Below are 25,310 nucleotides of genomic sequence, written 5' to 3'. Positions count from 1 at the left end.
CACGTTGGGACGGTGCAATCAGTCAGGATTTGGTTATGAAAGGTGACGGTGGCGGTGGCGGTATGGGAATCTGGGAGGAGGAAAAAAGCAGAAGCTCCTCTGTGTCCTCTGTGTTTAACTGCAGACATTTCTCTGCCTTTTTTGGTGCTGAGCTTCAGAGAAGAGAGACGCTGTGAGTTAACGGGAAACTTAAACATGTAAAAAGAGATCAGTAAGAAGACTTAGGACTTTACCTCGCTGTGAGACAGCCTTTTCTGACGGGGAACTGAAGTCGTTGTATCCATCTGTGCTCTCACCAAAGCCACAAGACTCCACTGAAAAAAACAGTAATTTTACTTCACAGAACAACAGGAGTTGCTGGTCTACCGCTGCCTCGATCAATTAGTTGGTTTGAGTTATTGTACGACTTTGGTGTTTTAAAGGGTTAGTTCAGATTCACTAAAGTCACACAATAACACAAACAAACCGATCAAGGCAGCGGTAGACCAGCAACTCCTGTGTTCTGCAAAGTAAAATTACTGTTTTTGTCAATGGAGTCTGGTGGCTTTGGCAATAGCATAGATAACAGTTTCAGTTCCCCATCGGAAACATGGACTGTATAGCCGTCTCACTGCAAGGTAAAGTGGTGAAAATATTCTAAATATAATTGATTTTTTTAGGTGTTTAAAATGTGTTTAGCTGCTGCCCCCGTCCACAGCAGTACATCACTTTGCTCCCGTGCTTGTACTCCTGTCTGTTTCTCTAAACTGGGGGCGTGTCGACCGTCATCTACTGTAGGTAAAACACTGACTATGGAGAAGTACCTCATACAACCCCACCAAAATCTGAACTATCCATTTAAGCATTGTCTCTGTGCTCCCTTTGTGGGCAGGTATGTCTTAAGGAAACTTTCAACTCTCAGTTAAATAAAAGGAACAATAAGGAAAAGAAGGCTTTCATTTAAAAGAATAACTTGACATTTTGGGGAATCTTTTCACACATTTATTGTATTTGCTTGAATACAAAAGTGCAAAACAAAAGGGAAAATATAAAAACGTTTCTTCCCCCAACGACTGAAAGAATTGATTAAAAGTAATTTATATAAAAGAGGAGACGTAAAGTGTAGTATAGAGTGTAGTATAGTACATTCTTCTCAAATTAAATCACCGTCGACTTGATTTTCACTCTTGCTTGATGCAAGCAACAAACCGGTGCCAAGAGACAGGAGGATAATATTATGTAACACAAAAGTGTAAATCCTCTTGGCGCTGCAGCGCCAGCCGGGACCTGGAGGAGCCTGGTGCCCCCGCTGGATTATCACAGTCTTATTAATGTACACCGCAGCCAACGGATTATACACCCCATCCTGTTCGCTGCTGGTGGAAATGAAGAAAAAATCACTTTAGGTTCTGGGTTTGGTAGCAAAGGTGAGGTACCCAGTGTGACCTGGTATGTCTCTGGGTGGGACGGTGATCTTCATGGTGACGGAGGCCTGGGCTGGAGGCGTTTTCTCTGCGGCGTCGTCGGGCTGAGCGGAGGGGTCGGGGCCAAAGTCGGGAAGCGGAAAGTAGGTGGTTCGCACGTCGTGGACTCTCAGCAGGACCTCCACGGTGCTGATCTCCTCGAAACCCTGATCCACCAACGCCAGGCACGTCTTCTGGACCTGCTCGATACACGGAGAGAACGAACACACCCGACCTCCTGGAGACGAGAGAGAGAGAGAGAGGATAGATGTTGAACGGTTAACGGCTCGTTCTCCAAAAATATTAAAGACCAGTCGGTTGTCAAAATTAGACATGCACATGTGTAACTAAAATCAGATTAACAGACAAACTGGATAATTTATACAGAAGTCTGTCTATAAAACTATTTAAAAACATATTTTTTGCTACTTAGTAGCGAAATCTACTGAAATATTCTGCTTAAATCCATATTTGTTGGCGTTTAGCCTTTCAAAACTTTAGATTATCATTGTAGTTGGATTGAAGGAGCTGGAAAACAGGACTCTTGTGTTTTTGCTTTAACGTTTTGGTACGAATGTGCATCTTAATTGGATGCATGTGCCTGTTTATATAGTCTGTATTTATTCTTAAACATTGACTCCATGCTCCCTTTGTGGTCATGGTTATCTTGAAAAAGAACATTTTAACTCAGGGAGACTTTTACTCTGTTAAATTAAAAGATAAACGATAGCATTAATTTAAAAAGGCATACTTTGGGGAAATTCATGTATTCATCTTCTTGCGGAAAGTTAGACGGATGGAGGGGTTAGAAGATGGATACCACTCATGTTTGAACGCTCAATATGAAAGCTGCAGCCGGTTAGCTTAGCTTAGCATAAAGACTGGAAACAGGGGGAAACAGCTAGCCTGGCTCTGTCCAACAGATAACAAAATCCACCTACCAGCACTTCGAAAGCTTAAATCCATATTTGTTGGCGTTTAGCCTTTCAAAAACAACATTTTTCACTGCGGTCAAAAAACTGTTTCCTCTCCTGCTTGACGCACACAAAGGGAAGCCCGCACCTGTATTAACGGGGCGGTCTAGCAGCAACAGGAGTCACTAACAGCTGTAATTATCTCTAAGTGATCCACTTAACCTGGGATCTCTGTTCATTTCGTCCTCTTAGGGACTATTAAACAAGAAGGTTTATGAATGAGGATACTCAAAAACACAATTTACTATCTTTTCATCAAACATCTCACAAAGGAGCGTAGAAGGTGATTTTCATTGTTATCTAAGATTTATGCTTAAAAAAAAACAGCCATGGACAAAGATAAATAATCTAAACCAGATTTATAAACTTAACATGGACTCTGGAGACATTTAGTCTACTCCAGGGAATCTGTGATACTACTACTACTACTATTAATAATTTGTTTTTCCAACACCCAAAAGCACTTTTCAAAGCATATTGTTTTCCTTAACAAAGCCGGCCTGTGACCCGTTGGGCTCCAGGCTGTAGTTTGGGGATCATCAGGGGATGAAGCGGCGCTCTAATAAACACAGATCACCTCTCGGCTTCGGCCTCTCGTTCTCTAAATGAAACCCCGCGGTGGTTCGCGGCGGGAGGTCGGAGCAACGAGCCAAGAAAACTCTCACGGGCCTGACCCGAAGAGCGAAGAATGTGACTCTGACCGGTACAGCTGGGGAGGGGAGGGGTTAACGAAACAAATCAAGTTTCTATAGGTTTTATACGCCGCATCTAAAGTGCTGGGAAATAATGTTGTCCTGGGGTGGGGGGGAGGAAGGGGGGGGATTTGTGGAAGTGTTAAGGCATGAAATTAAAAGATTTTCCAACCAGTCAAGTTGCAGTTTACATCCTCCAAAATGTAATCATCCCTATCCCGGCAGTGCCCGGCTGCAGCCCCGTGCGTAATGCAGCTTGTGGAGGCTTCTTCTCGGGCCTTTCAGTCCGAGCTTCGCATGGGTTTCGCTCCGACATAAACAACGGTGACGAGGGCTCTTGACTTGTCTCCATGACGCGACTCGGGAAGGACTCAGTCAGACATTTCTCCGTTCTTGGCTGAAATGGATGGCATAGCGTTGCAACACGTGCCTTTCGGTTTTATTAAAGGCGTTCTTTTTTAAGGATTCTGTTAATCGACAGTATTGTTGTTTGTATTACTGAATAAAAAGCATTTTCCAAAATGTTTGGTGTGTTTTATGCATGTTCGTAATCTCGAAAACCAAAATTGAAAATCGATTACCTACCCAAAGATAGAATAATCGTGTCAACAAAGCAAAGCCCTTTGACGCAAATTTGGGATAAATAAATAAAATTGTTAATTCGTTTCATGTGTTTTCTTTCTCCAATACAGTATATGCATGATTTCAAAAGCATTTAATATATTTTTCAGGTGCACTCAAGACTTCAAAAGTACTTCCACTTTGTAGTCGAGGCACTGCATACAACAGTAAACTAGTTCAAGACATCTATTCCTTCAAATCTTCCTTTTCTACCAGCCACAACTTTGTTTATTTTTCACCTAATGAGCATCAGAGGGTCACAGCTGTGCAGCAATCTGCTCATTTAATCTTTTCAGAGGTGAATAATCAGACAAACTGACGTGTGTCTGATTCATGTAATATAATAAAGAACAGGTCTGCAGAGGGCAGCCTCGTTGAAGAGTCCATTGTTAAACTTCGGGATGTTTCAGATAGCGGTCGTTCCTTCAGCCAACAGAACCAGCGTTCTCCCTCGAGACCTTGATAAACACAACTCAATGGTCTCCTAGCAACCAGGACGAACACACAGGGAGGGGTCGGGTTGATGATTATACAAGGGGCGTCTCAGGCATTATTAATAGCCTCAAACATCAATCGTACATCCACGACGAGCATCCATACATGCGTGAAACTATGATTCCTTATCGGGTTGTTGAGTGTTTGAGTTCAGGGGACATGTTTGCTTTTACGGTTGCGTAATAAAAGAGTCTTAGAGCGAGCAGGGGAGGGAGGGTTAGTCAGGATCCAGGGTCCTTTTCTCAGAGCATGATGGGCTGCGGGCCAAAACACTGGAAGAATTACAACTCTCATTCTGGCCGCCGCAGTAAAGCAGCAGCTTTTATTCATGAGCCTGAGAACAGATCTGGAGTCGGTGTGTGCGGAAACATTACCAACAAGGTGATGAATTTGGGCTGTGGGCGATACGTCGTGCCTCCTGTCGTTTCCACTCTGCACAACTCGTCTGCTAAAACAAGTTTCCCATCAGGTGGAGCTTTTGTTAACCTTTAGGTTGAAGTGTTTCTTTGGGGGGCAGCAGTGGTGCTCAGTGGCGCTCAGCTCAGCTTGCCACCGTCTCTCTGGAGAAAACATCCAGTCTGAGCAGTGGGAAGTAAATCAAGCCTTTCCTTATGGAGCCACAGCCACCAGCTCTCCCTCTCCCTGCAGCATAACCCTGTATGGTCATGGGACTGCTTCTACAATGGCTGCACTCTATTTATCTGTATCTGTGTGTGTGTGTGTGTGTGTGTGTGTGTGTGTGTGTGTGTGTGTGTGTGTGTGTGTGTGTGTGTGTGTGTGTGTGTGTGCATGTGAGGGTCAACAGCTCATGAAAGGAATATGTAGCAGTGGCACCATAAAAGGGATTCAGAGAGGAGGAGGGAGAGCAGCATTCCTCTTCATATTGGGGCTTACATTTTGTAAAATCACGCTGCATTAACGAGTCTCAGGAACACAAACCTCTGATGCTGTGCATCTTAACGCACTTTTTTTGTCAGTTCATTGGATAAATTGATTTTAATAAAAAAAGGTTTTGCTGGCAGAGTACAATATTGCTTTTTTTTAAGCCATTGTGACACAAAATATTATTAGGTATTTTCCTTCTACCAAACACTAAAACACCCAGGTGGCACTGCGAGGGATGTCGCAATAACCGCAATATTGCAATACCATGCTATTCACAAGTCAACCACTACAACAGCTATGTTCTAGGGCTGTGTAACTATATGTTCTACCTGTATCATATAAACCTGGACTTCATGTCTAAACACTGACCACCTCAGTGAACTGTCAACCTGCCCAGACATGCTGCTGCAGCTCGTCGTCACAGAAACATGACTTTATTCTGTCACCAGGAAGAAACAGTAAAACACACAAGGACAAAGTTAATGAGCGCTGTGTCGGCTCGGATCGATGGTCGTCGTGTTGAGTGCAGAGCGAGGTGTTGCGGCCGACGGGGGAAGTAAATTCACCGGCTGGTATTTTTAAAATGTGCTCAGTCACAGTCATGTTGCTGCCGTGTCAAGACGAGTCAGAGGCGTCAACATCTGGTGATGGCGACTGTTCCTCGCCATATATACACATTTTATTATTATCAGGACACTTCAGTAACCTCCAGTCATTCATTATTACCAATATACTGAGTTCATGATCACGTGAGACAAAGTAAATCCTCACATTTAAGAAGCTGTAACCATCAAATGTTTGGCATTTTTGCTTGAAAATCTACGTAAATCAAGTATCAAAATAGCAGACGATTAATTTTCGATTAATCAACTAATAGTTGCAGCTTTTGTCGCTGTTATCTGACAATGTAGAGACTAAATGATTCATTAAAAACAAATACATCAACACTGCTCATTGTTGCTGCTAGGGATGTTCATAACGACTAATTTCCCTCCCATTTAAACAAAAGGTCAAACTTAGATAGATCACAATTTAATCTGTAAGGTTAAACACTGTGTATAAGAGCCATTTGAGCTGGCGGGAGATCTCTACTGATGCAAAGTTTATGACACCTGTAGCACACAATCAGACGCAAGACTGATGTTTTTCTGGAGAGTTAACGTGCATCAAGACGCCGCTGGTTTGTGGGATTTTATATAGAAAACAACATCACAAACTCTCGGTTAAAATACCATGAAAAGTGAATCATTGGCATCCAACAGAAAAGTTATTTTTGGACAAAGTAAACGGTACTGAATCTTCAGATCTACACGAATCACAGGTGCCATCAAGCCTGCCTAAGGACAGCTATTTATTACAAATTCTATAACATTTAAAACAAATGTTCTTACTTCACTAGTTGCTTCCACATGCACCTTTCTTTAAGAACACACACTCAGTAAAAGGAGGCTAATAGTGGGAGCTTAACAGACTCCAAAGGGTCGAGTACTAATGCACTGGAGTCTTACCTTGTTTCTTGAGAGAAGCCTTGGCGTGTTTCACAGCCTCCCAGGGGCTGGGGATGTCCAGGAAGACGGCGTCCGCCACCGCGGTCACCCCGAAGCCGTCCTTGCACACGTCCTGGTTCCTGACGGTGACCAGGTGATCCACGCGGTGCTCCTTGAACTCCTCCTCCACCTTCTCCGCCCGCTGCTGGTGGAACTCCACCGTGTGCAGGTGACCCGTCGGGGCGATGGTGCGCAGGATGGCGTGGGAGAGGGAGCCGCTACCGGTCCCTACAACACAGACAACAACAGGGAGGATGAGTCTGAGAACAGTTTGATTCAAACAGTTGAAAACTGAAATAATGGGCTACAAAAGGCTAAAAAAGCTGATTAGACATGGAATGTTTCTCTGAGCAGGTTTGGCAGTATGCTTTATTTAGTATCAATACCAAATGCATCGCTTAATGAAGCATTCAAATATCTGTTATTTAAAACAAAAATAAACGGCATCGACTGCAATTATTAGTCAATCAACAGAAAATTAATCTGCAACTATTTTTTAATAATCAATTCATCGTTTTGAGTCTTTTTTAGAAAAAAAAACAGCCAAATTCTCTGGTTCTAGTTTCTGTAATATGAATATTTTCTGCTCTCATTAGTCTTCTATGATAGTAAATTAAATATCTTGTAAAAAAAACCAATATGATTGAAGATATCACAAAGGGCTTTGGGAAAATGTGATCAGCGTTTTTCACTATTTTCTAACATTCTAAGGGCCAAATGATTAAACAATCAATCCAGTCCTAAAAGGATTTTATATCTCATTTCCTCTAAATCTTAAAGGTCTACACAAAACACCCAGACAAAGACACATATATTACACAAAATTACTAATTATTAAAAAAAAAATTCAGACTTTTCTGAATAAAAACCAGCGAGCAAACCGTCCTCACAGATTCACTCATCATATATGAACATTAACAACTGCCTACTTCCATCCATCCCAAAAGTAAATACCCAATAATGTCAAGCGAAAACTAAAAAAAAAGAGAGGGGGAAAAAGATAACTGTTTACATTATTCACATTATTGGGATTTTGCCCAATTTTAAAAATAAGACTTAATAAGATTTAAGGTGTTTAAAGGGTGGATCTTTAGGGCGGGGCTACCTTGTGATTGACAGGTCTTTACCACGGCGTTGTCAAGTCTAGGAATTGTCTGTGTTTTCGTCTTACAACTTTAACCCTTTCACAGCGTGTTTCCAGTCCGTGAAAGTTAATTATAACCTTTTGGTCACCTAAAAATGTCTTATTCAGTGTTCGGTTGTACTTAGCTCCAACCAAGATGGCGATGGCCAAAAACCAAGACGGCGACGGCCAAATTGCCGAACTCAAGGCTTCAAAACAGCAGTCCACAAACCAATGGGTGATGCCACGCTGACTATGTCCAGTTCGTATATACAGCCTATGCCGTGTACATGCGCAAAACCTAATTATACATGACCTAGTTCTCGAGCTGCTGCAAGATTTCATATGAACACATTTGAGATAATACGGTACTATCCACCGAACGGTTGGTACAAGCATGAAGAACCAGGACAGACAAATCACCAGTGACGCGTGATTTGGGGATCTTTTGTGGATGTCATGTTGCATGTTGAATAAACACTTTGGACACTCAGATTTTGCTCACATCACTATCAGGTCTCAAAACCGAGATAAAGATAAAGGTCCAACTCTACTGTGCTGTGTAATCTCAGCAAAAAACCTCAAACGTACATCTTGTTATGTCTCTAAAATGACGTTCAGAGCTTCCCTCTGTCCTGAGGCAGTCTACACAAAGAGCTCACAGCTGTCACTACAACACACCCTGACTGCTTCTCCCTCCACTCGGCCTGATAATAAGTGGATGCTACATTTCTGAGTGTTACCCTCTCTGCCCTGCAGTGCTCTGGTTGATCCTGCTGCTAATGTGCTGTCTGTTGAAGAGTGATGTGTGATTTTACATGAAGTAAAATAACACCGGTCATGTGACTTGCCGTTACAGTAAGGCTGAGGAGGAGGAGGGGGGGGGGGGGGGGGTAATGAAGCATCGAGAGCACAGCTAGACGCCAGCAAATCCTCTTCCATCCCCCTCCTCTTCTTCTTCTTCTTCTTCTCCTGACATTACGTCACCGCCGCCTTTGTTCGAGCGGCGACAAAGAGGGCAATGTTTACCCCACAGCAACGCTTTGACTTGCTAAAACCTCACACTGCTGAGCCGGATGGAAACAACAGTAAATAGGGAAACTGTGGATGGACGTAGTAAACGGAAGGAATGAGGATAAACGGATGTAAATGTGTAGATAAAAACAACAACAGCTGTCTGTTATAAAACCACATCAGAGAGACAGAAAACTAATAACTCTCAGATAAGCTTTCTGTTTCAACTACCTCATTAATGATAAACACAGCTTTTTTATCGTTATGGGTGAAGGACTAACTGTGCTGATTGTCCTAACAGGACTTTATGTTGATATACATGCAGTGACTAAGTGTGCATGATGTAATGCAATCCAATACAAAAGTCCTGATATGAAAACTACCGTTTTGTCGACGCTGTTTTAAGGAGGTGTGGATTCAGTTCTGTGGAAATTTCTGAGGTTGTGTTTTTCGTATTGTTGTTTTATTGATTGCATTTTTATCTCCATTAAGGAAGTTTTGTTTTCGGCACAATTTATATTAAAAGGCACCAGGGTTCTGCGGCGATGTCGGCAGCCCACCCGACCTGTCTTGAACACGGACCAAGGAGTCTAACGTACGCGGAGTCAGAGGGTGCAAGCAAAACCCTGTGGTGCAATGAAAGTGAGGGCCGGCGCACGCCGGTTGAGGTGGGATCCCGGCCCAGCGGGGGCGGGGGCACACCTCTGTAAAGTGGCATCGGTGCCGTTGTATCGGAGCCGCTTTTCAAGTACAAGTACATGAGCGCAGTATCGGACCCGATACCCGATACTGGTATCGGTGCATCCCTACTTACAATGTCTGTTTCTGTCTGATCAACACTAAAAAATCTAAAGATATTCAAGTTACAATAAAAAAAAAAAAGAAGCAAATCTTCACAACTGAGAAGCTGGAGCCATAGAGCGGTTGGTTTTTGTTTGTTAAATGATTAATCGATTATCAAAATAGCTGTTGATTTATTCTTGGTTGACCAACTAATTGATTCATTTTTTTCAGCACTATTCAACAATAGATGAAACACCTTTCATCATCATGTGGCGCTACAGCAACATGGCCTTATGAACTAAACCACAAACTACAGCCTATCTTTGTTATACAGGCCGAACCCATTGCTCCTCGTCTGTAAAGCAGAGTTTACTATTGAGAGGAAATGGCGGTTCGTCTCCAGCAGAGTTCTGTCTGAGTGATGGTCGAGCCCGGAGCTCAAAATGCAGTCTGAACTCGGTCCGCATTAAACAGACGATCAATCAGCACAGAATCCGACTCCGGACCTCAGGCTTCATGCCAGGCGTCATGCCAGCGTGCTGACGGCTTCATTTTCTATCCAAGTGCATCGCCACCAGCAATACACTCAACATCAGCAGCTTTGTGTAAAAATCATGTCAGAAATTTATAAATTCAAAATGAAATGTGATTATAGAGCACAAATGTTTAACCTTTGTTCTAAAAATTGGTATTTTTCATTTATCAGCAGAGGGAACACAATGTGCATTTTCTGGGAAAGGACAAATCTGACAAAAAAAAGATCTGTTGTCTGTAGCTGGAGACAAATTATTACATTGAGAATATGAGACAGTCGTAAAGTCAAACTCTCCTCGAAACCAGGACTGCTTATAATCTGGTTGCACTCACAGGCTGAAACACTGTTTACTTCAGCTTAGGGAGGCACCAACAACACATTACTCAGTACTGGTTGTTTGTTTGATACGAGCCAAAAACAGATAAGTTCAGTTACAATCTGATTTGACGTATTAAGAGAAGAAGGAACATGTGATAACAACATGTCAGCTGTGTGGAGCTAAAAAAGGGAAAAATGGCACACAACTGATGAAGAAGAAGTATAATTAAAAGGATGCCAAGAACACAAGTCTTGGAAAGACAAAAATTGCTCCAAGCAACGATGAAGCACGAAAACACAACAAAAAAGTACAAAGAAAGTAGTGATAAACTCTTTCCGAGGATAAAATTTGTGATGTTTGACGCTGAGTCGGAGCAGCTGTTGAGTCATATTGTTTTGTCTCAGTGTTGACATTTGTATATTTGACTTTCTGCAAAACGCTTACATATCTTGACAAAGTGCATATTAATGGTTTATTAACAGTGTTGTAGCTTTTAAAAAGGAAACATGTCTGTAGTCATGCTAGCAGCTCTGTGAGGCTGCGCTTAGACACAGTGGAGCTTTGAGCTAAATGCTAATGTCAGCAATGATAATGCTAACATGTTGATGATCAGATATCAGATCATCACTAAAGTTACTAGGATTCGTCATCTGAGGACTATGAACGTCTGCACAATATTTGTCAAGAAATTTCAAGAACCGCAAATGTTTTTGTCCCAATCCATCCAGTAGATTAAGATTCTATGAAATTCCACTATTTCACTGGACAGGTCAAAGTTTGACCTGATGGTGGCGCCAGAGGAAAAATCAGATGATTACCAAAGTTACTAGGATTTGTCATCTGGGGATTATGAATGTCCGTGCAAGATTTAATGGCATTCCATACAATAGTTGTCAAGACATTTCCCTCAAAGCCACAAATGTCAACCTCAGAATAACAATTCAGTCATTAGAATTCATCATCTGGAAACCATAAATGTCCCAAACCATCCAGTAGATGTGGCGCTATTTCACTGGATAAGTCTAAGTTTGACCTGATGATGGCGCTATAGGAGAAGTCTTTACAAAATTTCATGAAAATCAATCCAAAAGTTGTCAAGAAATTTCAAGAACCGCAAATGTTTTTGTCCTAATTCATCCAGCAGATTAAGATTCTATGAAATTCCACTATTTCACTGGACAGGTCAAACTTTGACCTGATGGTGGCGCCAGAGGAAAAGTCAAATGACTACCAAAGTTATTAGGATTTGCCATATGGGGATTATGAATGTCTGTACACAATTTCATGGCAATCCATCCAATAGTTGTTGAGATATTTCAGTCCAGAACAAAGTGGTGCACCGACCGGTCGACCTTGTTGTCTCTAGAGGCATGTTGCTAGCTAAAGAATTAGCATTGTGTTAGTATCAGAATTGTCTGATACTTGATGTTGTGCTATCTGCATTGGTTCATGAAATACAGAAGTGTTATCCAACCACGTGCACTTCGGGGTTTCATGAAGAGGAAATGCAACTCTGTTTAACCCCTGATACGTGAGTCAGCTCAAAGACTTGTTAACCACCAGCTCTGTACAGAGGACAGAAACACGTCGACATTTCCTGTCACCGTTTACGCTTCTACAGTTTGCTGTAGGTGTACTGAGAGCAGACTATTATACAAATGATGATGAATTGCTCTTCAATGAGAACTTTGCTATGATGCAAATGGTCAAAGCAACCCGTGACTCATATCAGCGTTTCTAATCTTCTCACAGAACAAGAAGTCAAGTCAGTAGGAAGCTACTGTACGAGAAGAAAAAGGAGAAGAGGATGATGATGATGGGGGAGGGGGCCGTTGATCTGAACTGTAGATCATCTCTGCTTTCTGTTCTCTAGTGCCATCAGATACTATCATGGCGGTTTCCTGGATGAGAAGCAAGAACCAGACCAGAAGTCAAAGAATTTAACTTCCCAGCGGGCAAATTTAGAAAGTGAAAGTAAGAGAGTAAAGTCCTACAATCATTAACCCACTTCTGTCTCTGTAGACTTCAGTAAAGCCCATAAATGTTGTAGTGAAGGACAACTGTAGGTGGTTATTCTGGCCGATCTTGAGAACGACTGTTTTCTGCTATGAAATAAGGATTTTTTTCTAAAGCAGATTATACAGAAATCAATACATATTTCTGTGTTTAAGCTGCCATTTTCGGGTCCATCTGCGTTCTTTTCTGGGTTTTTAAAATGGAAACGCCCACTCAGCTGTTAGCAAAAAGCAATGACGTAGATTATCAAAGTAAGCTAAACAATAAGGTTATTATAGGCCTGACCTAAATGTTTCGAAGCTTTGACCTTTGTCATGGTAATTGGTAACCAGATTAGTATTTCAATGCTTTGTTTTGTTTGTTTATAATAAATAAATAAATACAAATAATTGACCCGCCCTTTAAACACTGGATCGCTCTCTTTCTCTGTTGGTGGGCTGTGCGCCCCCTGGTTGGTTGAACTTGTCATATTTGTGCGGCCTCAATGACTCAAAAGCCCTTGAGTTACAGTGAGTATTTGCCGAGTATACCGAATCACTGATACAGGTGGGAGGAAATAAAACATACTGTAAATAGTTAGCTTCAAGCACTCGGCCAAGGTGACTCCTCTACATGTAGGCCGAGGGAGAACAGCCAACAACATTATCACCTCTAATCGCTGCAAGTTTATGCAGCTCACTGACAAAAAGTCTCCACAGGACAGCACGTACTAGCTGGTTACAGACTATCAGACTGAACATTATGAGTCACAGGACGCTGATTGACACATAACGAAACTCAAGTGGCAGTTAATAAAATGCTGCATTCAGGAGGTAATTCAATAAACCGGGTATCTCATCTGATATTCAAACCACTATTCCTCTGAATTTAAATGTGATAAGACGTCCAGTGATGGTTTTTAATCTAATGCAAGCACAAGTGTTAAATATGCATTAAAAAAAAGGCCAGAATAATGTGATACCGATGCAGATAGTGCAGCCTTCGTGCTGACTAAACAGATCTCCTACTGAGCTCATTCATCACCCAGGAGACCCTTCCAACCTCACACACACACACACACACACACATACAATTTCCACTAAGTACAATCAATAAAGTGACATGCACAGGGCTGCCAGCAGTAAAACATGATGGAGCACTGCACCACCACACACATATATTAACATCACCCCCAACCCCCCATCACTGCCCTTTAAAATGCAGCGAGCCCGAAAACACGCCACCAACACACTCTGAGTGAGTGCAATTAAACAAATGGAGCTGAAGGCCAGAGACAAAAAAGTGACAATGTCAACAGATACTATATTACATAATTGTGTTAGGCACATCTATGAGCTATCACATGATGTTCAATATCACCAGCTGAGGCTCTGTGGGACAAAACATCCGACTCAAAAAGGTGTGAACAGGAAGATTAAAAACCAGGCGCTTCTTAAAGCTGCAGTGGGGACGACTGGAGGCCTCAATACGTAATAAAATATAGCATAGTATCCCATCCCCCTACTTGAGACCAGTCAGTGGCAGAAGAAGCATTCAGATGCTTTACTTAAAGGAACAGTGTGCAACATTTAGGGGGCTCTATTGGCAGAAATAAAATATAATATTCATAACTATGTTTTTATGAAACTAAGAATCGTTGTGTTTTCTTTATCTTAGAATGATCTATTTATATCTACGTGTTGCTCCGCCATGTTTCTACGGTAGAACCACAGACTGTATATAATAAGTGAACGTAGTCACCGTGGTTTGTCGACTGCCATTTTGAAGCCTCAAGTTCAGCATCTTGGTTTTTGGTCGTCACCATCTTGGTTTTTGCAACCAGAAGTGACACAAGAGGGTAGAGCTAAGTATAACTGAACGCTGAATAAGACATTTTTAGGCGACCAAAATGTTGTAATTAACTTTCATGAAGTAAAAACACACTGTGAAAGGGTTAAAGTTGTAAGACGAAAACACGGACAACTCCCAGACCGGACAACGCCGTGGTAGTGACCTGTCAATCACAAGGTAGCCCCGCCCTAAAGCATCCCCTGCTTTATGGTCTATCTGACTCTAAATGGGACCATAATTTACTAAATGAACATCATGCTGTATTGAAGAAGACTTGAAACTAGCAATTGAGACCATAAACTCATGTTTACCCGGAGGTTGCCCACTGGGTAGAACGGCTACCCTTTTGTCCAGCTGACTTTTAGTATGAAGCTTCACAAACATTAAAAACAATGATTAAATAAAGTTGTAAATCACACCAGGTTCTCTCATGATCAAACTATGTGATACTTTTTCTTGATTTAACCCTTCTAAAAAGCTTTTTACTATTACATTTGTCTTGAATCTGAAGTAACCCTCACCTGACTCGCAGACGACGGACCCTGGCTTCAGCTCCAGCAGCATGGTGATGGTGGCGATGTCGGTGGTGTAGAGGATCTGCGTGCGGTGTGGCAGGGTGACCGTCCACAGCTCGGGCGTGGGGTGAAGCACGTACAGCCACCCGCCTTTGCTGCAGGTGACCTTCGACCCATAGCGCTGACCGATCAGGTCTGTGGAGTGGCGGATGACTCCGTAGCGCGTCTGCGTTTGGGCGCCCTGCTGCACCTTGACTGGCATCATGGATTCATGGCCCAGGTAGACGATGGCGACGTCCCCGTCCTGAATGAAGTCGGAGTACTCCACAAAACTCATGGTAAGCACCGTCAGTCTGCAACACGGAGGTAGGAGATTGTTATTTAATCTTTAATGTACCCCCTTGCAACTGCAGAAGTACCCCCTGGGGCAGGGGTCATCAACCTTTACTAACAAAATAGCCATTTTAGTCAAAAAAAAAAAAAGATAATGTTTGGAGCCGCAAAACATTTAAGAAATTGTGATGAAGGTAACACAACTTATAGTCTAAGTATATAGTATATGTATTGTGTATTGCAGTGAGGGCCAAAGTGCAAATGTGCTACGGAGTATTAGGGTCACATTGAGGGAAAACAAATCTGAGATTTCCAGAATAACGTCATAACTTTAAGAGAGAAAAGACGTAATATTACGAGAATAAAGTAATAACTTTACGAGAGATAATACGTAATATTATGAGAATAAAGTCAGAACTTCACAAGAGAAAATACGTAATATTATGAAAATAAAGTCAGAACTTTACGAGAAAAAAGTTGTAATATTACGAGAATAAAGTCATAACTTTACGAGAAAAAAGTTGAATATTACGAGAATAAAGTCATAACTTTACGAGAAAAAAGTTGTAATATTACAAGAACAAAGTCATAACTTTACGAGAAAAAAGTTGAATATTACGAGAATAAAGTCATAACTTTACGAGAAAAAAAGAAAATAACTTTAAAATTACTACTTTATAATATTGACTTTATTCTCAAAATATTACAACTTTTTTTCTCATGAACTTTTGACTTTTTTCCTCAAACTTATGACTTTATTCTCATAAATTTATGACTTTATTCTCATAATATTACAACTTTTTTTCTCATTAACTTTTGACTTTTTTCTCATAATATTATGACTTTATTCTTGAAATCGCAGATTTATTTATTTTTTCCCTCAATGTGGCCCTAATACACCGTCGTACCATAGACCTACAACAATGATAAATAAAAATGAAAATGTAAACAATAAACAGTTATTCATTTCCATTCTTAAAAATCCACAGGGAGCCACTGGAGAGGAGCTAAAGAGACGCATGTGGCTCCGGAGCCGCAGGTTACTGACCCCTGGTCTGTGGTGTAATGGACACTTAGTTGGTATAAACAGACACTGGTGGCTGTGATGTTAACTGCCATTCTGTTTAAATATCCCAAACATCACGCGAGCACAACCGTTATTTTTTAAATCCAGCATATTTCAAACTGTAGAATAACGGTCGTCTCATTTTAAACTAGACTTCAGAGAGAGAAGGACGGATTCACTTTGTTTCTTTACAACAGAAAAAGAGGACGAAAACATGTCGGCCAACGTCGCGAAAATGTGAGTTAGATTAATTAATTAATAATCTTACATGTCTTTTGTTTCTTGGTGAGAAAAAAATCGGGGTTTGTGTCTAAGTCTGTTTCCAAAATAGTGTTTCCCGTATCGTTAGCTAGCTGTGTTATTTAATCTTTAATGTACTTCCTGCGGTATAATGGACTCCTGGTTGGGAATAAACAGAGACTGGTGGCTGTAATGTTAACTGGTGGATGTCATGTTAACTGGTGGATGTCATGTTAACTGGTGGATGTCATGTTAACTGGTGGCTGTCATGTTAACTGGTGGATGTCATGTCAACTGGTGGATGTCATGTCAACTGGTGGATGTCATGTTAACTGGTGGATGTAATGTCAACTGGTGGATGTCATGTCAACTGGTGGATGTAATGTCAACTGGTGGATGTCATGTTAACTGGAGGATGTCATGTCAACTGGTGGATGTCATGTCAACTGGTGGATGTCATGTCAACTGGTGGATGTAATGTCAACTGGTGGATGTCATGTTAACTGGTGGATGTCATGTTAACTGGAGGATGTCATGTTAACTGCCATTATATTTAAATATCCCAAATATCACGCACACACAACAGTTACTTTTTAAATCCAGCATATTTTGAACTGTAGAATAACGGTCGGTTCATTTTAAATTATAGAATAACGGTCGTCTCATTTCAAACTGTAGAATAACCGTCGTCTCATTTTAAACTAGACTTCAGAGAGAGAAGGACGGATTCACTTTGTTTCTTTACAACAGAAAAAGAGGACGAAAACATGTCGGCCAACGTCGCGAAAATGTGAGTTAGATTAATTAATTAATAATCTTACATGTCTTTTGTTTCTTGGTGAGAAAAAAAATCGGGGTTTGTGTCTAAGTCTGTTTCCAAAATAGTGTTTCCCGTATCGTTAGCTAGCTGTGTTATTTAATCTTTAATGTACTTCCTGCGGTATAATGGACCCCTGGTTGGGAATAAACAGAGACTGGTGGATGTAATGTTAACTGGTGGATGTCATGTTAACTGGTGGATGTCATGTTAACTGGTGGCTGTCATGTTAACTGGTGGATGTAATGTCAACTGGTGGATGTCATGTCAACTGGTGGATGTCATGTTAACTGGTGGATGTCATGTTAACTGGAGGATGTCATGTTAACTGGTGGATGTAATGTCAACTGGTGGATGTCATGTTAACTGGAGGATGTCATGTTAACTGCCATTATATTTAAATATCCCAAATATCACGCACACACAAGTTACTTTTTAAATCCAGCATATTTTAAACTGTAGAATAACGGTCGGTTCATTTTAAATTATAGAATAACGGTCGTCTCATTTCAAACTGTAGAATAACCGTCGTCTCATTTTAAACTAGACTTCAGAGAGAGAAGGACGGATTCACTTTGTTTCTTTACAACAGAAAAAGAGGACGAAAACATGTCGGCCAACGTCGCGAAAATGTGAGTTAGATTAATTAATTAATAATCTTACATTTCTGATGTTTCTTGGGGGGAGGGGGGAAATCAGGGTTTGTGTCTAAATCTGTTTCCGTATCCGTTAGCTAGCCTCGTGATTGGAGTTAACGTTAATCTAGGTTTTAGTTAGCTAGCTAACTCATTGGGGGTTAGTTCGGGTTGAAGTAGCTGAAGGGAAACACGCATCGATGGAGGAACAGACTTAAACACATGTAGTAGGTTTTCTGTAACGTTAACGCTAGCTAACGTTAGCCTAACTGACGCTACAGCTGACGGTTAGTGAGTAGAGTTAACGTTAAGTTAACGTTAAGTTAACGTTAAGTTAACGTTAAGTTAACGTTAAGTTAACGTTAAGTTAACGTTAAGTTAACGCAAGTTTAGAAATGATAACTTACATTTTCATTATCACAGTTTCTAACATCAAACCCACAGCAAAGTCACAGTGCAGAGATGTCGGTAAGCACAAAACGTACTAACGAGTGTTAACTAACTGAATATTGTGTTTGAAACGTTGGTTTGACTTGCTAGCTAACTAGCTAGCATGCTAACGCTAGCTGCCAGTAACCGTAACCAAGGCCCATATAAGGAGGTTGGGTCACGGGTCTTGAGGAACGGGGTTATAGCGCATGCGCAGTGTAACTGAAGCTGCGGCGGTACGTTGCGATTGGCTCAATTTCAGCGAGATTCTACTGCGCATGCGTAATACCCCGAATGCTATGACGCGTGTCCCAGCCTCCTTCAATAGGCCTTGACCGTAACCTGCCAGTAAGACTGTTAAGTTGCGTTAACGTTAAATTATTGAGTCACATTTTAATGCAAGTTTAGAAATTAAAACTTCAGTATCACAGTTTCTAACATCAAACCCACAGAAAGGTCACAGTGCAGAAATGTCTGTAAGCACAAAACGTACTAATGTGTGTTAGCTAACTGCATTCTTTAGTTATCTAGCTAACTCGTTGGGGGTTAGTTCGGGATAAATTTAGCCTCGGGTTAAAGTAGCTGAAGGGAAACAAGTCGATGGAGAAACAGACTTAAACACATTTAGTAGGTTTCCTGTAACGTTAACTAAGCTAGCTGACGATATAGTAGACCACATACACACCAACAAACTGACAATAACATGATATCAGGTGAAATTTCATTCATTCATTCTCACTGTGCAATATCATTTTCCACTTGTGCAATTTTGCTAATAGTCTGTTTATTGTCAATACTGTATATACTGCTCCTGTTTTTTATACTTCCTTCTATTTAAATGGTTCATATTTTGTTTCACTTTGTTTAGCTCTTTTTTTTAACTGTGTTAGCTGATGCTTCTTGTTTTTTGCACTATCCCCTTTGCTGCTGGACACTGAACATTAACCCACTGCGGACTAATAAAGGAATATCTGATCTGATCTGATCTGATATCCTTACTGACGGTTATCGAAGGCTGTTGAGTAGAGTTAACGTTAAGTTAATGCAAGTTTAGAAATTATAACTTAAAAGTCATTATCACAGTTTCTAACATCAAACCCACAGAAAGGTCACAGTGCAGACATGTCTGTTTACGTACCAACGAGTGTTGCTAACTGAATATTGTGTTTAAACGTTGGGTTCACTTGCTAGCTAACTAGCTAGCATGCTAACGCTAGCTGCCAGTAACTGTTAGCTAACTAACTCCTGCTCAGTGAAATAACCGTTGGCTGGTGGATTCTCAACCTACCGTATCCAGGAGTTCTTTCTGAGGTTCAAACGTTGGTCGTTAAACGGTAAGTTGTGTTCTTATAATGCTGTTGAATGTGAGCATGAGGTTCAGCTGCTGACAGCTACTCATTCATTCACCTCACACACACACACGTGGTGTTGTTTTCAGAGGAAGTTGAGGAGACGCGGACCGGATGTTGAGTTACTTCACGGACTAGTAAACTACTTTCACCGTCAAAGAGGCAGTACAGATGATTTGTAAATCTGCCTTTCACCTCCAGACTCTGCAAATAGAAAAAAGCTGTTTCCCTTTTGTAAACTAATATTACATCATGTTTAAGTTGTAAATTGGACACACAGAGAATAACCCACAATTCTCATCACCAGTAAATTTAATAGGGGTGGAAAAATACCCTTTATTTAGTTAAATAAGCAATACCACATTGTAGAACTTGAGGTCCTGTTTTTACATTTGTATTCAAGTAAAAGTACAGAAGTATTAGTGGAAAAAAATAAGTATAAAGTTATGCAAAAAGTCTTACATTATTATTATTATTGTTATTACTGATGCTTTCATGTGCATATATATATATACACCATTTTATTTATTTTATTTTTTATCTATTATTATTAATGGTGGTGCTAATTTGAACTGATTAATAACAAACATTTCTTATGTGTTTAGTATGTTAAGTAATACAACCCACTATTCTCATCACCAGTAAATTTAATAGAAGTGGAAGAAGACTATGCCATATTGTAGAACTTGAGGTCCTGTATATATATATATAACAATATTTTCAGAATCAAATATATTTTCAGAATCAAACATGTATTATTATACTGAATGTTTACTGAATGCATACACACTAGGGCCAATCTTTTGCATAACTTTTCACTTATTTTTTCTTGATTTCTTTTAATTATTATTACTGATGATTTCATGTGAAGCATTAGATTGTTTTTGGTCAAGTTGGTGCTACTTTTAACTGATTCACAACAAACATTTTTGCATGTTTACTATGTAAATTTGTGATGTAAAATATAACAACTACAAATAAACGTAGTAGAGAACAATGTTTACCTCTGAAAGGTAGTGGCAGTAGCATAAAATGGGAAGTACCTGTACTTAAGTATACTTAGACAAATGTACATGTACATGGTTACTTCGTTACTTTCCAGCACTAACAGTGAATTAATAGCACAAGTGCTTTGATTTAGTTTGATTAGTTGTATAATTAATAAATGTACATGCACTCAACTTAACAGTATGTTGGAAAAACAGGTGATTAATCTTATAAAGATAAATTGTTAGATTAGATCACATCATTTTATTTGCAAATTACAGTTTATTGCACATAAAGTTGAATTAGTAGAGTAATGTGTGTGTGTAGACGGAGTCCCTGTTCACTCAGAGCGCGTCCAATTAAATGAATGGACTCCAAATAGCGACCAATAGGAGCAGAGACGGTGTGATATAAACGAGGAGCTCCGGTCCTCATCAGACCGGAGATCTGCTGCTGGACGCTGCTGCTGTTTGAGAGCTCCTCAGTCGGAACAATAGGGATTTTTGTATCAACCCCTGGTAGTAATAGTAGTCCTCAAATCCGACAACAGGTAGGAATATTATTCTATTTCACGAGAAATTCCGTCACAGGCGGATTAAATTAGATTTTTAATGATTAAATAACGTCTGCGCGGTAGACAGATGATCTTGGCCCTTGGCCTATTTAATACATGCGATTTTTAACTACAAGGATTTCTTTTACATATTTGGAGTATTTTTAATAGAAAATGCGATGATTTGTCACATCTGCACCTGTTTAACGCATTCAGAACACTCTGTTCACTGCAGGACATTTCATCGTCTCGAGCTAAAATCCATAAGAATCTCGATTAAGATCCTCGATCCATACAATGCATGCGGGTTTGTGATTTGGCTGCTTTTTCACCGTCTCTCCTCCATCCTCATCCCCATCCTCATCCTCATCCTCCGCCTCAGGGATCAGCCATGCCTTTCGGTAACACGCACAACGAGACGAAGATGAAGTACGCCTCGGAGCAGGAGTACCCGGACCTCAGCAAACACAACAATCATATGGCCCGGATCCTGACTGCTTCCATGTACGAGCGGCTGAGGAGCAAACAGACACCCAGTGGATTTACTCTGGATGATGTCATTCAGACTGGGGTTGATAACCCAGGTAAAAACAAAAGCGGCTTTTCGGCGAAACAGCCATCTGTTCCGCCTCAACGAGCGCGTCTAGTGGCGCTGTGCGCTTTGTTCCTGAGAGGGAGGCGAACAGCTTTCTGCACTGTGACCTTGCCAAGGGGATAACCAACCTTAACAGACATACTGTACTGTATGGAGAGCTCACCCAATCAGGCATCCTCCTCTTTAAACGCGCCTCCATTATCAGAGCATATTCCACAGCTTTATAGCAAATGTTAAAGATTAGCAGCGTTACATAATGTATGCAGGGCGGCAGCTGATAATCCACTGCTGCTTTTATTATGTCACTTTAGAGCCTCTAGTGTAGCAGAATTTATCAACTGAACAGTGTTTAAACCAGATGAACCTGGTCCAGGGTTGGAAATTAGCACCAGCCAAACGCTGGTAAAATATGCAAGTGGCTGCTAGATTTGCTTCACTCGCCAGCCAAAAACAATCCATTGAGTGGCTGGTAAAATTTGGAATCCACCTGCCACATTGGCCGGTGGACAAAAAATAGTGAATTTCCACCCCTGACCTGGTCCCTGCAGAGTAGCAGGTGGCCCTGTCTCACCCTCTAGACTGTCTTTCTGTTTAGTTGTGAGAAAATGTCCCGTCTGAAGCTGAAGAGGCTGTCAGCAGAGGAGGAGTTCCCAGATCTCAGACAGCACAACAACTACATGGCCAAGGTGTTAACCCTGGACATGTACAGGAGCCTGGCAGAGCGGGCCACACCCAACGGCTTCACCATAGATGGTGTCATTCAGACAGGGGTTGATAATCCTGGTACAGTAACAACAGTCCTGAGACCTGATGAGCACATTGAGTTATAGTGAGGATGCTGGTCAGTCTGTCCTCCCGTCTCCTCTGTGAGTGACCCCGTTGACCTTGTGTGCAGGCCACCCCTTCATCATGACTGTGGGCTGCGTCGCCGGAGACGAGGAGACATACGAGGTCTTCAAAGAGCTGCTGGACCCCGTGATCGAGGACCGTCACGGAGGATACAAACCCTCAGACAAGCACAAGACTGACCTCACCGCCAGCAACCTGAAGGTACCGCAGCCCTCTGTTCAGGTAACATGGCTGACTGTAACACTGAACAAACTAAACATGTGTGTCCTCCTCCTCCTAAAGGGTGGCGACGACCTCGACCCCAACTACGTCCTGAGCTCCCGAGTCCGAACAGGTCGCAGCATCCGCGGCTTCTGCCTGCCGCCTCACTGCAGCCGAGGAGAGAGGCGTGCTGTGGAGAAGCTCTCCATCGAATGTAAAGGGGACACTTGAACCTCTTATTTATCACTGACAGTGCAGCTTCTTTGCTTCTGTCCACGCTGAGTCACTGACAGACTGAGTGCTCTGCATACAGATGGAGAGTATGTTGTGTAAACAGCGTTAGAGTAGAAGGCCTGAACAAGTGATGCTCAGTGAAGTCAGCGTGATGCTGGTTGGTCTCATTTGTGTAGCAGTGGGTTCCCTCTAGTGGTAGAAGCAGGAATAACAACATATCTTAGTAATAATAATTTTATTTGTAGTACAGAACATTAAAGGTTAACTTGAATTTATGTTTTGGTTTAGGAAATTTGAGATGTGTTGTTTTTAAACTTGTATCTCCCTCCCTGCAGCTCTGGCCTCCCTGAGTGGAGACCTGAAGGGGAAATACTACGCCCTGAAGAACATGACGGATGCCGAGCAGCAGCAGCTCATCGATGACCACTTCCTGTTTGACAAGCCAGTGTCTCCTCTGCTGCTGGCCTCAGGGATGGGCCGCGACTGGCCCGACGCCAGGGGCATCTGGTGAGACTTTATCATCTTTATCGCCACACAGCCTTGTGGGAGATTTAATTTAAACAGAAACTGAATAATTAATTATTTTCATGTCTAAAGGCACAACGATAACAAGACATTCCTGGTGTGGGTGAATGAGGAGGACCACCTGCGTGTCATCTCTATGCAGAAAGGCGGCAACATGAAGGAAGTGTTTAACCGCTTCTGCACCGGACTCACCAAGGTCAGCAGGAAACATGAAGTTTATCTGTTTACATGAGCCCCACTGAAAGAGGCGTGTTTTGTGTAAATGAGTGTTTCTTTATAGCAGCCCGTTGCTATGTATAATAAACCGTTGCTATGGGCGCAGTTCTGATGTCAGACACTGTTGTGAAATAAACCCCGACAGAGCCGTCCTTGCTGTACATTACCCATCACTTGTATGATCTGTACGAGGACCTGATCATCCTGGTTCTCTCGCGTTTTAGATCGAGAACCTGTTCAAGGAGAGTAACCACCCATTCATGTGGAACGAGCACCTGGGCTACGTCCTCACCTGCCCATCTAACCTGGGCACCGGCCTGCGCGCTGGTGTGCACGTGAAGCTGCCCAACATGAGCAAAAATGCCAAGTTTGAGGATGTTCTCAAGAAGCTGAGGCTCCAGAAACGTGGAACTGGTTTGTACAACCTTCATATTTTCTTTAATCTATAATAATGCTTGTAATGTTTTTATTTCTGTATTTTGAAACTGTCTATATGTTCATCTAGACTACAATGATGCAAAACTAAATTTCTGTCTTGTCCCATCAGGTGGCGTGGACACGGCCGCTGTGGGCGGAGTGTTTGACATCTCCAACGCCGACCGACTGGGCTTCTCTGAGGTGGCGCTGGTGCAGATGGTGGTTGATGGCGTCAAGCTGCTGGTGGAGATGGAGAAGAAGCTGGAGAAGGGCCAGTCCATCGACGACCTCATGCCCGCCCAGAAGTAAAACCGTCCCGACACCCAAACCCCCCCACCCCCGGTCCCCTCTCATCCCTCCCCTCTGTTTGAATGACTGTTTGACTCTCTGTCCCTGAAACACACTCTGTATCACACAGCTTGGTTTGTTTGTGTATTTAAGACGAAACGGTTCCTGTGAGGATGGTAATAAAATAAAAAAATGTTCTGGTTCAACTTTGATTCATGCACTGAGATTTCTTATGTTAACATCATCAAGGTATCATGAATCTCATCACCTTCATTATGTTGTAATGTTCAGTCTCTTACTATTGGTAGTTAATGTGGTTCTGTTCTGGAAACTGGTCATTGAGGTGTTTAATGACACAACTGAAGCGCTGAAGTTGTAGATTACATAATATAGATGACAAAACTCCAGTTTAAACCACCTTTACAAGGTTTAAATCTAGTTTTTACTACTCCATTATGTACTTGTATGTACAGCTGGGACCTCCAAGAAGATACAACCGTGGGTCCCTGAATGCAGCACGTTAGTCGATCACATGTTTCAGTAGTAAAGCAGCTTCAAGCATAACATTTACGCTTCAGATCATGATAAATGTGAAATGCAACATTTTAGTACAGTGTGTTCCAGGGGCTAAAGATGCTACAGAGTTGCATTATGGGAAATGTAGGCTCCAGTGTTTTTGCAGCTTGACTCCTACTAGACCATTCTGGATCTGTCTGCAGATATTTTTTTGTTTTGGTCTCTTTGACTTTCCCAACTTCAGTGCTGCTTTATTGCATGTGTTTATT

The 25,310-nt window shown here is 41.6% G+C and overlaps 2 protein-coding genes across 9 annotated transcripts; one reads left to right on the top strand and one right to left on the bottom strand.

Moving 5' to 3' along the window:
• Positions 1–958: 958 nt before the first annotated feature.
• On the bottom strand, positions 959–20,904 carry trmt61a (tRNA methyltransferase 61A). 2 transcript variants are annotated; one of them, XM_037747062.1, is made up of 4 exons: positions 19,600–20,904; positions 14,798–15,144; positions 6,618–6,884; positions 959–1,680 (listed from the first exon to the last, which is right to left on the bottom strand). In XM_037747062.1, exons 2-4 carry the CDS (start codon positions 15,126–15,128, stop codon positions 1,382–1,384), a joined length of 897 nt encoding a protein of 298 aa, XP_037602990.1. In that variant the 5' UTR covers positions 15,129–15,144; positions 19,600–20,904; the 3' UTR covers positions 959–1,381. The 2 variants fall into 2 exon arrangements, with proteins under 2 accessions (XP_037602990.1, XP_037602989.1); XM_037747061.1 differs by lacking the exon at positions 19,600–20,904 and adding an exon at positions 18,290–18,428.
• Positions 16,302–24,737, top strand: ckba (creatine kinase, brain a). 7 transcript variants are annotated; one of them, XM_037747052.1, is made up of 8 exons: positions 16,302–16,427; positions 22,391–22,578; positions 22,691–22,845; positions 22,927–23,059; positions 23,415–23,586; positions 23,677–23,800; positions 24,045–24,234; positions 24,368–24,731. In XM_037747052.1, the coding sequence occupies exons 1-8, from the start codon at positions 16,405–16,407 to the stop codon at positions 24,544–24,546; spliced, it is 1,164 nt and encodes a 387-aa protein (XP_037602980.1). In that variant the 5' UTR covers positions 16,302–16,404; the 3' UTR covers positions 24,547–24,731. The 7 variants fall into 7 exon arrangements, with proteins under 7 accessions (XP_037602980.1, XP_037602978.1, XP_037602983.1 ...); XM_037747050.1 differs by lacking the exon at positions 16,302–16,427 and adding an exon at positions 17,743–17,879; XM_037747055.1 differs by lacking the exon at positions 16,302–16,427 and adding an exon at positions 17,756–17,879 and having other exon boundaries at positions 22,416–22,578.
• Positions 24,738–25,310: the final 573 nt, after the last annotated feature.

The sequence above is a fragment of the Sebastes umbrosus genome, chromosome 16 (genome assembly GCF_015220745.1).
Source record: "Sebastes umbrosus isolate fSebUmb1 chromosome 16, fSebUmb1.pri, whole genome shotgun sequence".
Lineage (NCBI taxonomy): Eukaryota > Metazoa > Chordata > Actinopteri > Perciformes > Sebastidae > Sebastes > Sebastes umbrosus.
The sequence above is the reverse complement of the archived record's forward strand: the minus strand, read 5'-3'. Positions and strand labels throughout refer to the sequence as shown.

Coding starts and splice junctions, on each gene's coding strand:
- trmt61a (XM_037747061.1), bottom strand. CDS start 18,315: ATGTTAGAAACTGTGATAATGAAAAT. Junction 6,885..14,797: donor GTCCGTCGTCTGCGAGTCAG/GTGAGGGTTACT, acceptor TCTGTGTTGTAG/GGACCGGTAGCGGCTCCCTC. Junction 1,681..6,617: donor GGCTTCTCTCAAGAAACAAG/GTAAGACTCCAG, acceptor TCTCGTCTCCAG/GAGGTCGGGTGTGTTCGTTC.
- ckba (XM_037747048.1), top strand. Junction 23,587..23,676: donor CCCGACGCCAGGGGCATCTG/GTGAGACTTTAT, acceptor TCATGTCTAAAG/GCACAACGATAACAAGACAT. Junction 23,801..24,044: donor TCTGCACCGGACTCACCAAG/GTCAGCAGGAAA, acceptor CTCGCGTTTTAG/ATCGAGAACCTGTTCAAGGA.